This window comes from Doryrhamphus excisus, linkage group LG3 (assembly GCF_037039965.1).
Source record: "Doryrhamphus excisus strain RoL-2023G ecotype Guam linkage group LG3, RoL_Dexc_Guam_v1.1, whole genome shotgun sequence".
NCBI classification, from domain to species: domain Eukaryota; kingdom Metazoa; phylum Chordata; class Actinopteri; order Syngnathiformes; family Syngnathidae; genus Doryrhamphus; species Doryrhamphus excisus.
This window is the reverse complement of record NC_136359.1, coordinates 20,479,279-20,497,588: the sequence shown is the minus strand read 5'-3', so window position 1 is coordinate 20,497,588 and position 18,310 is coordinate 20,479,279. Positions and strand designations below refer to the sequence as shown.

Genomic DNA, 18,310 nt, shown 5'->3' with positions numbered 1-18,310 from the left:
AGTCCCTAAGAGTTTCTGATAACAGGCTCTAAAGGCAATGTGGGCCATGTCAGAGCAAGAGCTCTGTGGTGAGCTGGCTCCCACAGGGTTCTCACAGAGCCCCTTCTGGAAGGAAGCCTTCCATCCTGGTATACCAACTGTCAAAGCTTTAGTGTTCCTTTCAATGCAAGCACAACCATGAGACAACCTTTCTTAAATGATTGCAAATATGTTTTTCCTGCAGTCACTGAGTTTATGGAATGTTGCATTAGCAACATCTTCTGAATCTGCAAGCCTTTTGTTTCCTCGCTGTCACAACAGATGTCAGATCTGCGCAAAAGTAAGAGTTGAAGGATAAAACGTCCTTTCTCCGCACTGACTTTTTGCCGTGTTTATATGGGTGTCAAAACAGTGAAGCGGCTAACTTCTCTTAAGTCGGTCTTGACTGACAGACTTACTGACATCCTGACAAGTCTTTATTGCCTGTGTTTTAAGAATACAAAGTTTGTGCTCAAGTCATCTCTCTAGTGACGGAAACACTAAGGTAATTCACAACTTTACCAAGCCAACATAGTGTGCAACGTATACCATTTTCAAGTCGGGTGACATGAGTCTGGAGTTCTCAATTTAGCTCACAATACCCTACTTTTTCTACTTGCCATGGTTGAGCGGTGTTCATGGGGCTCCGTTTAAACTAACCTATTTTACTTTTATTTAAAAAGATGTTTGTTGATGGCTGTAGAAAACATTCTTTGGATATGCATGTTTAAAATTAAAATAGCACTTGCGCCATATGGCCACACATAAATTAGAAGATGATGGGTTCCTTACGTTAATTGGTTCCAGACCATTATTAGAACCCTATAGACAAGAAATAACACCCCTATAGTCACTGTATTATTTAGTGGTTATAACACTGAGGATTCGGTGGTGTCTGCTCATAATATTTCAATCTTCTCCAACATACACACTCAGTATGTTTATATGCACTAAAATTGATTTGCCTTTTTTTTTTTTTTTTTTTGCTGTATGCATATTATCAGTAGCTGTTGGGTGGATAACTTTAGCTGCGATCTAAATTGTTGCAATGTGGAAGAAAAACAGACAACTGTGTCAGCTGTTAGTGGCTATTAAAGAGAAAGTACAGTACATATGAATTAAGGAAGTCAATGGCTGTAGTTTTATTTTTTAGTACCCAACAACATGGAGACCTGTATTGTTTCTGTGCAGATTGCTAGCCATTTCGGTCAAAATGCTTGTCATAAATTGAATAGAGAGCAACAGCTTTGCGCAATCAAGTCAACTGAGCTATTTTTATATTTATATTTAAAATTTTCAAATGGTAGAACAGCACAATCTATGTTGTGGAATATCTCCTTATGCACATTTGAGGTAGCGAAACAGGCAACTTGGGAAAACAAGCCAAAAACAACAAGAAACATAACAAGAAACATGAATTTGCAAGCATTTTTGCAAAAAAAAAAAAAAAGGAATAGGCAATGGCAATGTTGGCCATGATGCTTTGTCTATATAGTATAGGGTGCAACAGGTAAACCGAAAAAGTCCCAACTATTACCTGTGCCGAAAGGAGCATAAGCAGCGATAGTGCATATAAACAGAGATGTCACACAGATGTGTGAAAAACTATGTAAGACCAAATTACAGTTTTACATAGTGTTCCACCCACATGCATATGCACACTTTATTTGTTCATGTTTCAAGCACAAATGTACATCAAATGCAGCCATATGAGATTCTTACTTAAGCAGTATTAATGAGCTGGCCTGCTGTAGAATATTACAATAGTCTTCCAGCGAGTAGTTCTCTTGCATAACGTCCTTCAGTGTATGACTCAAGCGTGTGTGTTCAACTGCATAGTGTGTTGTATGTAGGTGGAGCTCCTCTTAGGAGAAAGGGTTTTTTTCTTAGGGGAGGGGTATTGGACAGTGAAAACATTTAGCTAATGTTTTGATTTGCATATTGGAGGGTTAGCCCTGGCTGCCAGTAGGGATTCCACTGCCTCTCTTAGGTCTATTTGGTTGAGCTTGACCTTTTTTCAGCACTTTTTCCTGTCCACTCACACAACAGGAAGCAGGATAAACAAGTGTGCCTGTGTTTATGTGTGTAGTATGTTTCTGGTGGCCATTTGAAGAGACACAGCCAGTGTTGAAAAAAAAACAGGAAAGGACAAAGGTGAGGGCTTTTAGTTGAGGAAATATTGTATATGCGGTTAATGCTTGTCTCTTCGCGCAGCAGTATGGTGTTTTCTGCGGTTAATGTGGAATTTCTTTATACAAAGGTCCTCTTTGCCTTTCTTGGTGTGCCAGCTTTGCAGTTGCTGCAGTAGCACCCAATTCCTCTTTCAGCCAGTTTATGTTCTTGTGCTGTCTTCCTGTTGCTCTCTCTTCAGCACGATCATGCTCTACCCCTCCCCCTGGCTGCTGTTCACTCCACTCATCTCCTCCCTGTGTTGCTCTTGTTCGGTTTCCTCATTACTCTCTCACTGCTCTGTTTGTGTGTGGGTGCATTAATAGGCGGGACTTTCTGTTGCTTGTCTATGATTGGCTGGCATAGACCTACAAGGGTTGGCTGTACACTGTGTATAGTGCAAGAGAAAGCACGGGAGGAGGAGGGGGCGGGGGGAGAGAACTCCAGCAGGCTGGGGTCAGGGGAGAGTGGAGATGGAGTGCGTGGGTGTTTTTGTTTTGAGATGGCAGCATCTGAAAGCAGGAGAGGAACCAGTCAGCTGTGTCCTGAGCTCATAGGCCCTGACTCCAGCGCTGGTTCTCCTCTTGCCAAGGCAGCTATCAATATCGCTTCTATCGTCTGGTACTCATCTGCCGTGTGCAGCTGTGCTTCCCGCTTTTCCTCCTCGCACCCAAATGCAGCTCTCCTCTTGCTCTCTGAGCTCGAGCCTCTTTCAGGGTGGAGGCACTGCCAGGGATGCTGGTACTGTGACCGCCGGCAGGAATCTTTCCAAAAAAAAATACTAGCACCGTAACAAGGAATAGCCTTCTTTGGTGATGGTGAGTCTTTCTTTTACTCAGACTTTTGAAGAAGTTCAAGTTGTGGCATTTTGTAAGATGTTGCGTTGTGGTAAGGGTGAATAGATGTTTATAGATGTTTGGCAAACTGATTCTTGATTTCATCTTGATGCCGTAAGATAACAAACTGCACCAGCTACCTGTCACCTGCCAATTTTATTACACAGACAAGTAGATCCCATGTTGGGTTAAAATGAAATTTCCGTCTGAAATTGCACATAACTGGTTTGCAGAATTTTGACGTCGCTATTGCTTAACGGCAGCATTGGCTGTTGGTTACTACTAGTCACATGACCAATGATATAATCAATTTATTTCTGTCAGGAGAAAGCTACACACAAAATACTGAAGTTTGAGTAAAAATAAAAGATATTTTTAGATGAATATGGTAAAAGTCCCACACGTGTATGTTTAACCCTTACTACGAATAGTTGGCTGTCCACCTGTTCCATTAAAAAAATATATAAGTGCAGTCTGCAAGTCAAAATCTTCATCATACATTACTTATTCACTATACAGTGTTCCCTCATTGCCGTTCACCTTTTGCTGATTCGGATTTGTTGTGCAATTTTGCACTTTTTGCTTTGTGTTCTGCATCCTTGTGGAGTATTAGCGCGATCTATCAGCTACTTGTAGAGGGTGTTGTATACTCATTAGAAGACGTGTGCTGCGCCATCTCTTCTGTGTGTCTACTTGCCTGTACAAGCATATTAGGAACCCACAGTAGACAATAAGTGTATAAATATACACAGCCACATCAGTCTTTATTAGCTGAGGAAGACCCTTCCTGTTGTGGTCAATAGTCGCTAAAAAAATAACTCTGAGATGTGCTTGCGAACTGCCAATAAATAATAGAAGAATCTAATCGGGTAGATTAATCTTCAGTTCAATGAGTAGGATGAGGATTAGGACAACAATATGTTTTACCAAAACATATTGCTACATAAATGCTAAAGCCGAACAACGGCAGGACGAGGAACAGTCATAGGCAAGGCAACTTTATTCATAGAGCACCATTCGTACGCAAGATAATTCAAAGTGCTTTCAAACATATACAATTATTGTAAACACTTGTAACAGGCTATTTTGGGAACCTATTCCCGCAATAAACGAGGGAACACTGTATCTCTGTCAGTGCAATGTTATGATGTGCATGTTAATGTTATGATAAAGTTGTCTGGTACAGTTCTCCTCCATCAAGTAGTCTGTCCCTCCATTGCATCCCATGTTAACTACCATATCAACCAACTTTTTCTTTGTTGTACCAGGAAAACAAATATTTCGTGTGGTGTTGCAAGCCGTGTTAAAATGTGCATCATGACCACAGGCAGAATATTTCTTTGGAAGTATGCTTGTTGCGTTTCATCATGGTTTTCACTAAGCTTAATGGCTAGATGGCTGCCTGTGTGTCATATTATTTTTGTCAAGCTGCTACATTGAGCAAGCAGTTTTCATTTATTTTCTACCGTTTATCCTCACAAGGGTTGTGGGCGTGCTGGAGCCAGCTGTCTTCGGGCAAGAAGCAGGGTACCCCAACCCTAGGGCACATATAGACAAACAACCATTCACACTCACATTCATAGCTATGGACAATTTGGAGTAGCTAATTAACCTAGCATGTTTTTGGAATGTGGGAGGAAACAGGAGTACCCGGAAAAACCCAAGCACACGGGGAAGACATGTAAACTCCACATAGAGATGCCCGAGGGTGGAATCTAACTCAAGTCTCCTAGCTGTGTGGCGTGTGCGTTAACCACTCGATCACCGCGCAGCCTGCAAGCAGTATTGTCACTTTTAATATTTTCTCTATTTAATGTTGCATGTCCACTCTTCCTTTTTGTCAACCAATTTCTACAAACTATTCAAGTTTCGATAGTCAGTGAATATAAGAAACAAACAAAATGTTTTTTATAATATATATTATTATTATATGCCACCGGTACTGGTCATATTTTCTCACCAAAAAAGATGCTTAAAATAATTTCTGTTAAAATCTTACAAAGCTGCTTTAGCTGGTGTGCTACATAATAATCTGCATAAAGCCAAAGCTTTGCCTTCCGAAAAGAGATTTGACGATGGTTTGATGATTCTCTGAACAACTCTTCTCCATTAGAGATGTTGTTCCAAGTGAGTAGCACTTACCCACTGGTACTTATACTTACTCATACCTGGTATCTGGTGGTAATCTTTACCATGAGCGTCCATCTACTTGATATATTGTCTCTGCGCCTTTTGGAAACTTTGCTTGGCATCATAGATTTAATCTTAATTTATTAAGATGGACCAAGTAGTGTGAGAAGAATAAATTAAGCCTAACCTTCTAGGAGAATGGTCATTATAGGGGTTTGAAATACAATGTATTTTTAGTAGTAGGTGGGAAGTCTGTCTTTTAGATGTGTTTTATTGTTTGATAGGGTTCCTTTGCCATACTTTCGTGCTTAATTTCCCTGCAAAATTTTGGAAAATGTCATCTGACCATCTGGAGCTGTTTGTTCAGAGGACCACAGGGTTCCCAAGGGCCTCACTAGCTGATAGAGCCATCCCATTCTTTAGTCCCAACCTGAGAAGATCGGCTTTGTTTTGCCTTGCGCACATTTTCGACTGCCAGAAGCTGCACTATACGCTGTGAGCTTCCTGACTGTAGCCTAGGCAGCCATCTGGACTCGCATTGGTAGCTTTGTTGTGTAGAAGTTGGCCCATTTTACCTGTCAAGCGGGCATGTGCTTTCCGAAAAGGCGGACTCATCCATCAAAGGACATTTTGTCACACCCTCTGCAGAAGAAAGGCTTATGGTTGTTGGTGGCCAGTCTGCAGCTCTCTTGCCCTGTTTGGCCACAACCGAGCACTAATGAGGCATCATGTGCCCAGAGAGAATGCTCCCCCGTCCCTGCCTACCCACCTCCTACATGTCCAGGCTGCAAGATCTTCCCTGCCGCCTTTCCATCCCTCATTAGTGCTTCTTTGAATGCCATGTTTTTTCCACTTGCACATTAATTCTGTTACTTTCTGCTCTGTTGCTTCGTTCCTTTCAGATATTCTCCTTGTTAATTGTTGCCTTACACATTATACCCCGCAAAATGTGTTGGTTTTTATACATCTCGTCCAGCCAACAGTTGCATGTAGGAAGCTCACGTCCAACTTCATTTGTTTCATTATATTTTGAAATCAAACTGGAATTTGTTATAAACAGCAATTGCTATTTGTAACACTGTCATAAACTGATGCTTGTTTTTAATCCCCTTTCTACTACCACCAGGGCATCTGGCGTATTCCAGTAGATGAGATTGATCGCCCAGGAAGTTTTGCATCTCATATGAACCGATCCATTGTCCTCTTGTTAGAGGTGTTGTCACAGCTTAATGATCACGACACCTTGCTGAAAGTATCGTTCATGCTGCAGAGAACCCCTGATCAGGGAAAGTAAGGAGTCACTTCCTGTCAGACTGAAGTGTTTAGAGTTTATAGAAATGGATTTGTTGTCTGACATCTATCCTTTATTCCTTTGACCCATCAAGGAAATATTTACGTGATGTTGATCGCCAAGTTTTGGCCAAGAGAGCATTTTTCCTGAATGTAAAAGTCCTGGAAGACAATCTAAAAAGTCTCTCTGGGGTAAGGAAACACAATACACTACCAAAACTGTACCTTTGCTTTTTATGACTGGTTGTTCTCTTCTCTTGAAGGTGCAGCTTCCCAAAGCAGCGACCCCCTCCATGGGGGAAATGACCACGACGGCCGCATCCAGCAGGCCAAGTTCAGAGGACAACAAACATGCGTTGCCGAAGAAGCCGGGGCTCACAGAAACCACTTGTACCGCCAGCACAGGGTCCAAGGAAACCCCCCAGTCACAAATCCCTCAACTGGCAGCATCTACAGATAAAGGTGGCAAGGTAGAGAATCTACTTGAAAAAGTAGACCTTGCTGGGAGTGAGGGACACGGAACAAGGTCAGAGGAGCCAATGGAGTTGGAGTCTGGCCATTGGAGGAGGCCATCCCCAACCACAGATACTCAGGGCAGGGAAATGGAGGCACATACCGCTCTAGGCTTAATGGAGCCCCAGCAGAGAGTGGTTGACAACAGTCGGACATCGGAGCTGTCTCTGGAGGAGCTAACTATTAGTTCTAGGCAGCAGCAGCTCCAGTCCACGGCAGCCAAGGTCACTATGCCAGCCGGCGGAACTGATCAGGGTTTACTACGAAGACCCAGCAGAAAAAGGAAACTCTTAGAGGATGTGGAGTCCGGAAAAACCCTACTGCTTGATGCCTACAGGGTGTGGCAACAAGGTCAGAAAGTCATGACGTACGATCTGGGCCGCATTGAAAAGATCATGTCGGAGACATACATGCTCATAAAACAGGTAAATCTCCTTCAAATGTGTCACATAACATGGAAGCACTTGTTGACTGATTTTATTCTGATTCTGCCAAGTAATGCATTCTTTTGGATCCCTGCTTAAATTACTCTTTATTTAGTTTTTGAACAGCAGATCGGACTCCAAAGTTTTGTTTGGAAGTTGCTATAATATCTAATGTCAGTCTCGTTCACTTTTTATTCATGTTTTTCCATTGTTACAAAGTGGAAATTCCTATTGCAACTTCTGTACAAGTTGGGACGCTGATTTATAGTTTAACAAAAAAAAAAACGTTCTCCAATGAGGAAGCATCATGTGTGTGACTGGTACATTCACTGTCCCCACAGAACATCAGATTATTGAGCTGCAGATCAATATTGGCTACACAGAAGTTGTCATGTTGTTGCCACTGCTCTCTTTCTCTCTCACTTTCTCTTTTACTTAGAACCATGTTGTTCGTACCTATTATCTAGCACAGATACTTTTGATTTTATATGTACTTGTAGAAACTTGTCAGGCTGGAAGTCTTATTACCTGTCTCACATTGTTGTACATAACACACCTCAGTCTCTATAACCACACTATTTGTTTTGGTTTCGGACTCTGTCCACATTTCCAACGTTTCTACTTGACTCCCTTAAGGTACTCGTGTTGTGTGCTCTTCAACGTTAACGTGCATAGTAAATCTCAGTCACAGGTTTGAGCATACCTCTGAAAGCCACATGTTTACACTAATGCTAATACTAAACCGAACTTGGGCTATTGCAAGTTGGTGCTGCATGCCTTATTTGTTTTAATTTAAATTGGGTCGTGTTTAGATAATATCTGATACTTATGCCATTTTTTTAAATGGTGCTGGTGCTCAAACAGTGCCTGAAGCACATGTGTCAAACTCAGGCCCGAGGGCCAAATTCGGCCAACGCAGCAATTTCATCCGGCCAGTGGAACTTTTCCGAAAATAGCATTGAGTTCAGCCACCTCATGAATTTTATTAAACAAAAGTCCTCAGAGTGATCCAAGTAAGTACGCGATTCTCCCGGTATGAACTCCTACTCAAGAATTTGGAAAACAATAGTGTATATAACAAGAAAATCACAACCATCCGTAATAAAGGTGCTAGATTCAGACCAAAAGTCAAGATAATTGAACTGTACGTCTGTACAAAATAATACCTTTAAAAAAAAAACATAAGCAAAAGTGGTAATTTTAGCTACAGCAAAGCATTCTGGGAAATGCGTAATCTGCCAATTCCGCAGGTGCAAACTCTTTCTTTGACCCCTGTGCAATTGAGTTTGACACCCTTGCACTAAAGGCGAAATAAAAAGGAATGCATACAAATTTAGTCAAATTTTTGGGTTATGGAATTTTGTGACATGCAAGTTGAATAGAATAGTAATTTATACTGTATGTATCAAGATTAAATCAATAAAATTTGATAATAATAGTAATACATTTACAAATATTAAATAACATTCCCAACTTTTTTTCCATTTTTGGATTTTCCCTTTCAAAGATTTTACACACATCAGTGCATACACACATTTTGAACATAACAAAAGTTATTCTGGTTATGTTAGTCTACCGGTGTTTAATTGTAGTTAATTTTACATGCAAGAGCCATGCATTAATTTGAAGTTAGTTATTCAACTTTACTTGCACAATACCACATTCAAGCACTTGTTGCAGTTGGTGGAGTTTGCACCTTTTGAGGTGAAGTGCAACCAAACTTTCAAATGGTATCTTAAATGTTCACCTGCAGGTGAAAAAGCACATCCCAAATAAGTAATTACCTAATTTTTACTTCATTTTGGTAACAATTAGTATGAGCTATTAATTATTAATAATAACACCGAAATGAGGCACTGATATCTACTTGGTTTTTGATCTTGTTACTACCATTTATGTCGGCATTGTTGCCATAATGTTACCCATCTAGATTTATATTTATTTACAAGATTTCAAATTAGAATTCATTTGAAATGACCTGTAATCTGATTCACTTTGGGGTTGTGTTATAGCGGAGGATTGTGATGGCTAGTTGAATTGTTCCCAATAAAAATAGTCGGTGATGTTTAAAAGTAGTTTGTGCATTGAAAATGGAGGGATGTAGCGTGTAAGGCACTACAAACTAAACTATGGTCAACATTTAACAACCAAAATGTGTCTACAAAATGCCAGCTTTTATTTCATCTGCCATATCGAGCAGGCTTCTTGAACACAACAGCTGTTTGAACACGATTACTGTTAATTGCACCATGTTTTGCTGTAGCCGAGATTGACAACGCCCACATGCCAGGCATCCAGTTCCAGCACCACCCGCTGTAAATGGAGCCTTGCTGCACCAGTGCTCAAATCAATTCTGGCTCATACACAAAACTAGAACTCCATTTGGTGGATAATCATGTTACGGACATTGAAATACATCAATATACATGCATTTAATATAACAACAATGCATTTTGCAGAGAAACCAATACGTGAAGATGGGACATTGGTGTGTCTCTCCTGTCCTAATGTTGCTTTTCTTATTGTTCTCTTGTTTCAGGTTGATGAGGATGTGGCTCTGGACCAAGCTGTGAAGTTTTGCCAGATACAGTTGGCTACTTCTACCCAAAGACAGGTACGGGCAGCTCATCTCTTACTCATTTTACTGCTTCTTCGCACCCCTGCGGCACACACATTCATTCGGAGAGCTGCATGCATAGTCACACGGTCATTTCGGTCTTTCTTCACACCAAAAAGTTGTCATACCCTTTTGTGACTATAGCCATTGAGCTTCCAAGATGTCTGCTTTTAAAGGCCAGTAATAAATAAAGTAAAAAATTGAGTATTTTGGTGAAACAAAAAAAAATAACTCCATAGGTTATATTTTGAAGAACATTTTAAGGGGACCTATTATGCTTTTTCCACTTTTCTGACCTATAAATGTAGTTAGAATGTTGTATGCTCGTGTTAAATGATGCCAACGTTTCAGATAATGAGGTTTGCACATTTGGAAGTGAGCCCTGAAAGAAGTTTGGGATGGTTCAAAACGCTCGGTTTTAGAAGGCGTGGTAAAACTGTCCCTTTGTGATGTCACAAAAGGGGTAGAAAGGGTGGACTTCCTTGTAGCTGTAAGCAAGATAAGTTCTTTGCCTTCCTCCAAGCTCTACTTCCGTGTTTACATTGCTAGCATTGGCTAGCAACGCCAAATTTGTTTACAAAAATGCCCAAAAAAACGTGGGCCAGTATGAAACTGGAGTGGAATTAATTAAAACAGACAGTTTTCACAGGAAATCCAATGAAATATAGCTGAATTGGTGCAGATTCTGGAAGAACTAAAAAGATTTCTGTGCTTGTTATTGTGTGTAGCTGCTCTGTAGGAGTCCACAACTCAATACAAAGAAAAATGAGCCTAAAAAGTCCCCTTTCAGCAAGTACAAACAGCAATAGTATGATAACAATGATTGACAGTGATTTTATTTTAGTGTCTGACAAACATTGACGCTATTTTAAAGTAATTCAGATAACACAAATATTTTTGAGTTACTGCTGACATATGAAAATGTATTCTTAAACAGGACACTTTATTTGATATTTTCTTCTTTTGTGCTTTTGGTACTAGCTGAGGATTTGAGCAGAGCTAAAGGTTAGTTAGAAAGAAGATTATAGTTTAATTTTTTATATTTAAAAGACAATGGACTATTTCTATTTCAGCTCCTTTTTTCATATAATATTTTATAATTAACAATCTGGCATGCATAATTTGGTTTTGACTTTATGTAAACTCACTTTGTGGACAAAATATCGGGATATATATTGTATATCGATATTCAACCTCGGTCCATATCGCCCAGCCCTGCCAACACCATCTTTTCTTACATTTTTACTGTCAGTATAATGGCGAAGTGTCCAAATTCTTCTGTCGAAATATTAGGGTTTAGAATAAGGAGTTCTCATAAATCCAGAGTTCAAATGTGCCAAACTGATGAATAATTTGGTAATCCCCAGACTTATTCAAGTAGATGCCAGATCTAAATATAACCCAGTGAACCTCCCTTTTGGCACTTCAGCCTCACTCACTAGTTCCCATTATGTCATTGATCTCAGCAGAGCAGCACTTTGCATGTCACTTTCCTGCACATGTGCACTAGCGATGTGCTAACAACCTGACTAGACATTAAATATCAACAACGGCATATTCTGTAAGTGTTTTTTAAATTAAATTTTGTATACACCAAATAGTCATAATTGTTCACTATTTAGTGCCTTCTTATTTATGCCCACTGCCATTGACTCCTCTTCCTCAAATTTTAACGGCTGGCCATGTGGAATCATTGTGCCGTCTGTTCATGTTGTGCAGCAGCAAATATGAGGAGACACCTCGGCGCTCTCGGCTCAAACATGAAAAATTTGTGCTGCGTGCTTCTTACACGTCTGTGCATTCTTTCAAGCCCACGCAAGTACACACAGTGCCATGTTCCTCTGTAGCGCTGACGACAAAAATGGGCCGAGGCGGGTTTTATTTCCTCCATCAGGGATGTGATTTTTAGGCCTGTCTCCATATCAACAAAGACCCCTTTACCTGATTACCTTCTACTTCAATGTGTTCAGTTCAGGCAGGGCACTACTGTAGATACGTACCGTAGTTGCACCCTCTGCTGGTTACTACCAAATAGGCGAGTCTCCTCCGCCTACGTTGCTTCAAAATGTGGCAACAACACAACATAAACTAATTCAGAGGGCTTCAATAGTTGTACTCTGGTCCAGATCCGCACCGAGAGCTACTATTAGATATTTTTTTATTAAAATAATTTACCTTACTGTCAATTATTGCATGCCTGATTTTTTTTAGTTGTTAATGAGTGCACACAGGAAACACAAAAACTCCCCTCATGTGGCACGACTCAGCCAGTCAAATTGTTTATTCAGAGCGGCTATACAAGTGGGTGGGTCTCAAAGCAGAGCAGTGGCAAGGCCACAAGTAGATTGAGGCTAAACAGATATTGTACCATTGCATGCATAATAACAAGGAGCCAAATAAGAAAAAAATGTGTTAAAAGCTGTTTGTTACTGTTGTTTTAGGTTGTTTATGTATATATACAAAATATTTGTGCAAATATTGTACAAATATTATACTACTGATGAAACTTAATATGCTATATATTAAGGAATAATAGTGTACTGTGAAGAAATGACGTGAAGAAAGAAAGATATGCTGCATTAGAAAGCAATACAACATACTGTATAAGTACAATGTCAGTCAGACTTCACAATGGCTGAATTCCTGAATTAAAAAAAAACAGTGGTGGAGTGCACTTGTTTTCTCGAGGATTCTCGAGGTTGGATTGTTCCTTTTGATGCCAGAGTGACTCAACCTGTAATAATAAATTCCTCTAGTAGTTCCTTCATCCTCGACAAAATGCAATGGATTCTTATTTGGTCCATGTACCACACTCAAGTTTGAGTCCTGCTAATGATGTTCTAATTACTATTTTGCAACAATTAATATTATTGGAATACTCAAACTTGATCAGTCAGTGAATAACGTTGTTAAACTAAGCTGCCATAATGACTGATTTTATCAGGTACAGGTTTTGTAAATGACGATGAGTATCCCTTGTGCTTATGATTAATTAATGAGTGAATCATCAAAGCTTATGCATGCTTGAAGCCCCCTGACAATGCTCTGTGTTGTTGTGCATGGTTTTGGAAGGCTGCCCCTTTGATTCAATTTGTCTGATTTCTGCAATATGATTCTCCTGGCAGGCTCTAACTTTTACAGCAGAAATTCAAATGACATTAGCATGAGAACCTCATCAATTTGCAAAAAAAAAAAAAAAAAGAAGAAAATTAGACAAATGAGCATTAAGCCTGAAAAAAGTCGAGCATTCCTCCAACTTCTCATCCATTTCAAAAGGAGAAGTGGTGAAGGTATTCATTTGTGCAAACTGTGCTCCTCTGTTGCCATGACAACATCTGTGGGAGCAGGGCCGCTGTTGTCACAGGTTGTTTGTGCAGCTCTTGTGTTTTGCAAGTGGTCCTCCAAAGGACATCCAGGAAAAGTATCAGTGAGAGATGCAGAGCTGTGGTCATCAGCAGCAACTACGGAACACAGCTCTCTGATAGACCGATACTTCTTACTGCAGATACATTCACAATCAATTCTTCAGCAGAGAGGTCTTTAGCAGGATATCGCGCTGGGAAATGGTTTATTCGCAGAAGTCTGCCTGAGCAAAGGTCAGTCAGAGCTCCTCATATCGACTCTCCTTCCACTGTCTCCTGCAGATCGCATGCGATGCCCCAAGCACGCCTAAGTACACCAAGGAGCACAGAGACCTCTTCTTCCCTGCCTCCCTGCCAACGCCGGTCCTGCTCAGCCACACCACGTGTCATCCACTGTCCAATCAGGACGGACAAGCCAAAGTGGTGTTTGACCCCCTGAGCAAGTTATCAAGACCTCAAACGTCGGGCTTCCACGATCAGACACTACACAGAAGAACATCTTGCCAGCCTGCAGCAGCAGCAGCAGCAGCAGCAGCAGCAGCCATGTCCTGCCTACAACACACAGGTACGGTGATCTACTTGATCTCAGTTATACTTGAAATCGTCTTCATTTAGGACTGGACTACTCAAGCAAAGCCTCCCAGCTGGAGTTGAAGTGTCTACCTTGTTTTAAGTCACTTGACCAGCAGAGGGCGCTTGTGCACTTGTATAAATCTGTTACATAACAACCTGATAATAATATACTGTGCTTACAATTAATTTTTAGCAGATTTGTGACTTTTGTGGTTTTGGCTTAGTTAATGTCAAGCATGTTGTGTCAATTAGATTAGTTTGTCTTTTTGTTTGTAGCTTAATTCCAAAAATAAATGAACCATTAAATTACTTATTGTAAAAATAATGCCACTCGGTGGCAGTAAATAACATAAATACTGTTTTATAAAGTACAGTAATTCCTGTTTATTGTGGTTAATTGATTCCAGACCCAGCCATGATGAGTGAATTGATTCCTTATTTCTGTAGTTATATTAATATAGTAATATTTTTGTAGTTGTAGCATGGAAAACCTGTTTGGATTTAACATTATTACAGTCCTCTTGACATGAAATAACACCTGTATCGTGCCCTTTACACTTCTAGTAGCCAATACAGTAGATAGAATCATTGGGAAAATACAGTTAACTCATGAATATTACTCATGCTTATGTGTTTTGCAATAAATTGTTCCAAATGCATGGAAGATACGTAGTTGAATTTTAACTTGGCATGGGTTGCGGCCACAAGAGGAACCCATGTTATTGTTATGATTATGATATCATTATTGTGCCTATTGTGAGGTAATTCACACCTGCCATAAAAGCCTGTTTATTGTCCCAACAATCCAGTCTATGTTTCACTAAACGTTAAAGTAATAAGGCAAAAAATAATATAACATTTGCTTACATACACTTTTTTGTACTATCAGGCCGTATTCAATCACAAAACATGTAGAATTTATTTTATATATTTGAATAAACATGATGGTGAACCTATAAAATTTGATAGTGATGACTACTATATTTAAGAAAACAGTCTAACAATATGAACAACACAACAAAACTAAAATATAAGTAAAAAATAAACAGACAACTGAAACATATCGATACCACCACACTAGTATCAATCAGATACTAACACTACCATTTATATTGCGACTCAATATTCAAATCCGCCCTCCCCCTGCTAAATTTATTCTTAATGTTTGCATTCCTTATTAAAGATTAGATGATCTTTAGTTGTGTCATAATGTATCAATATGCAACTTTTTCTCCCCGTTTAATGTTCTGACATGATAATTGAAGCTTGAAAGCATATCGAAACTTTTTTATGTACGTCCGTCTGAGCTGCTGGGGAGTTGTTGTTTTTCTCAGGCTGGATCTTTAAAGGGTTTGTTAAGTGTAACATCACTTTAGAGCTAGTCGGCGAGTTCTCACAATACCGACATCAATGCTGTGTCCTGGAAATATTGCATTTTATTCTCAAATAGATTCTATCAATAAACGATTAAATGTTGTCGGTGTTGGCATTGAGGATGCGTGATGTCGTGTTCTGCTTTGAGCGGTAATTGTTCCTCAAATCACACATGTTGAACACACTCCTTTGTCACGAACCAATGTCACAATAATTTCACAAAGAAGAAGCAGGCTGTGTTGATGATAGTGTAGAATATATAGTTTATTCCAAATCTGATCGTGCATTATAACACGTTTGGTTTTGGACCCCCACAGAGGAGCGTGAGGAGCCCACTGAGGGACTCTTGTACCGACAGCAGGAATCACACCTTTGTCAACAGATGAAGCTGGCCACTGTGTCCCAGGCACAGGAAACAGCAGCAGGCTGGTTCCGGGAAGAAACAGCCACATGTAGCAGCAGCAGCAGCACTCAGCATTGTCCAGGTGAGCAGAGAGCTGGAGCTTGAAGAACACAGTCCTTTGTTGGTCTACCTCGGATATGTTCATAAATATCAACACGTCAAATTGAATGTATTAATTGGCAGCATAAAACCATTATTAGCTAATTTAACAGACAATTGAAGGTAACAACGGAACCTTCTTAAACGGTCTGTAATACTGGAGTCAAATGTTAATACTCACTGTACTCACTCTTAACTTCATATTAACTTAATACACTGGTGTGAAGTATTACTACTATTCAGCAATGTTGACCAAGTGGTTAGCATGTTGGCACAATCAGGAGCTATGGAAGACCTGGGTCGATTCTCCGCTTTGGTATCTCTGTGTGGAGTTTGCATGTTCTCCCCATGCATGGGTTTTTTTTCCCGGTACTCCGGTTTCCTCCCACATTCCAAAAACATGCTAGGTTAATTGGCGACTATGAATGTGAGTGTGAATGGTTGTTTATCTATATGTCTACCAGTCCAGGGTGTAACCCCCCGCCCCCTCACTCGAAGTCAGCTGGGATAAGCTCCAGCATTGATAAGAATATCAATTTAATATTTTTCTTTATCTTCCTATTTACACACACACTATCATTATAAAGCCATTTTTGTGATGTTCGGACTCTCCCTTAATGTACGTTCTTGTAAGTGAACAGAGTTGTAGATACATACATTATATGGTGTTGGCATTGTACTGCTGTTAATGTATTGTTTTTGACAGCCCTAGTTTATATTATATATTTTCTAATAATGGTAAAATATATTCAATTTCTACCGCTTTTCCTCACGAGGGTCGCGGGGGTGCTGGAGCCTATCCCAGCTGTCTTTGTGCGAGAGGCGGGGTACACCCTGGACTGGTCGCCAGCCAATCACAGGGCACATATAGACAAACAACCATTCACACTCACATTCATACCTATGGATAATTTGGAGTCACCAATTAACCTAGCATGTTTTTGGAATGTGGGAGGAAACCGGAGTACCCGGAGAAAACCCACACATGCACGGGGAGAACATGCAAACTCCACACAGAGATGACAGAGGGTGGAATTGAACCCTGGTCTCCTAGCTGTGAGGCCTGCGCGCTAACCATGCGGTCTAACCATGAAAATATTCAATTAATATATAAAGAATCCTACTTGGTGGCAATAATCTGGAACCAAAAAATGAGGGATGACTATTATATTCTTGATAATCCTGCAAGAAAACAAAGAAAAAAGCTAAAGAAAAAGCACAGCAAGTTAATGCTTAATGCTGATGTCTTAAGAGCTGGGGTATTTCCTCAATTCACGTCCGATGTGGTTTAATGTAATTTTAATGTGATTTTTTGCCTTTGTGATACTATATGTCATGTGATAATTAAAAACATGTTGTGCTTTCTCTCCAGACCAGCAGCAGTATGCCAGCAGCGATCAGTCAAAGCTTCCAGACCTTAGCCGAATCCGCTCCCGAGTTCCACCCAACATGCCAAAGCTCTTCATCCCCGCCACCGTTACCAAGTTCCCCCCTGAGATCACAGTGACTCCGCCCACACCCACACTTCTCTCTCCCAAAGGCAGCATCTCGGAGGAAACCAAACAAAGACTGAAGGTAGGATTTGGAATGTCCCTTTTAGCCCTTTTCTTGCTTACTTTGGTTGCTACCGCTCGATTCGCCTGAGTTTTTCTCGACAAAATAGGATGGCCTCAGCTGCCATGGACAAATACAGTACTCTGATATCAGCGGGGAGAAACGGCAAGAGAGACTCAGTCACAACAATCAGCAACAAATTAATCCAATGTGAAATACTATCAGAAATAATGATATTAAACCTATTTAATAGTAATCTATTCAATCACCAATATATTTATTGAATGACCTTTTCATTAATGACTTGATTTGATTTCCTAATACTGCAGCACATTGGAAGCAACCTGAATTAAATAAATAAATAAACCTTAAACATATTGGTAATTAAATATATGAATAAATTAATAATAAGTAATAATAATAAATAATAATAAGTTTGTCTATGAGTAGCCAATTGCCGACCAGTCCAGGGTGTACCCCGCCTCACGCCCGAAGACAGCTGGGATAGGCTCCAGCACCCCCCACGACCCTCGTGAGGAAAAGCGGTAGAAAATGAATGAATAAATTATAATAAGTAATAATAATAAATAATAATAATAAGTTTGTCTATATGTGCCCTGTGATTGGCTGGCCACCAGTCCAGGGTGTACCCCGCCTCTCGCCCAAAGACAGCTGGGATAGGCTCCAGCACCCCCGCGACCCTCGTGAGGAAAAAGCGGTAGAAAATGAATGAATGAATGAATAATAATAATAAATGGTCATATGAAATGGTAAATTAAATTCATAATAAATTGTAAAATAAATTCAAATTTTTTGTAATATCTTACAGCAACATTTAATACATGATTTCCCATTTTTTTGGCACATGAAAACGCACATACAGAAAACCACCTCTTTAAACGTTGAATAATATTAAAAGACAACACGGAAACACAGAAAAACAGTAG

At 40.0% G+C, this 18,310-nt stretch overlaps 1 protein-coding gene across 4 annotated transcripts in view; it reads left to right on the top strand.

The window, feature by feature from the left end:
• cabin1 (calcineurin binding protein 1) overlaps positions 1-18,310 on the top strand; it is a 40,646-nt gene that overhangs the window by 20,685 nt on the left and 1,651 nt on the right. For all 4 annotated transcript variants that reach the window (XM_058070867.2, XM_058070866.2, XM_058070865.2 and 1 more), the window contains 7 exons: positions 6,280-6,443; positions 6,539-6,635; positions 6,707-7,381; positions 9,921-9,995; positions 13,643-13,925; positions 15,625-15,792; positions 17,182-17,384. In XM_058070867.2, coding sequence (XP_057926850.2) covers positions 6,280-6,443; positions 6,539-6,635; positions 6,707-7,381; positions 9,921-9,995; positions 13,643-13,925; positions 15,625-15,792; positions 17,182-17,384 — 1,665 coding nt within the window. The remainder of the gene's footprint in view (positions 1-6,279; positions 6,444-6,538; positions 6,636-6,706; positions 7,382-9,920; positions 9,996-13,642; positions 13,926-15,624; positions 15,793-17,181; positions 17,385-18,310) is intronic.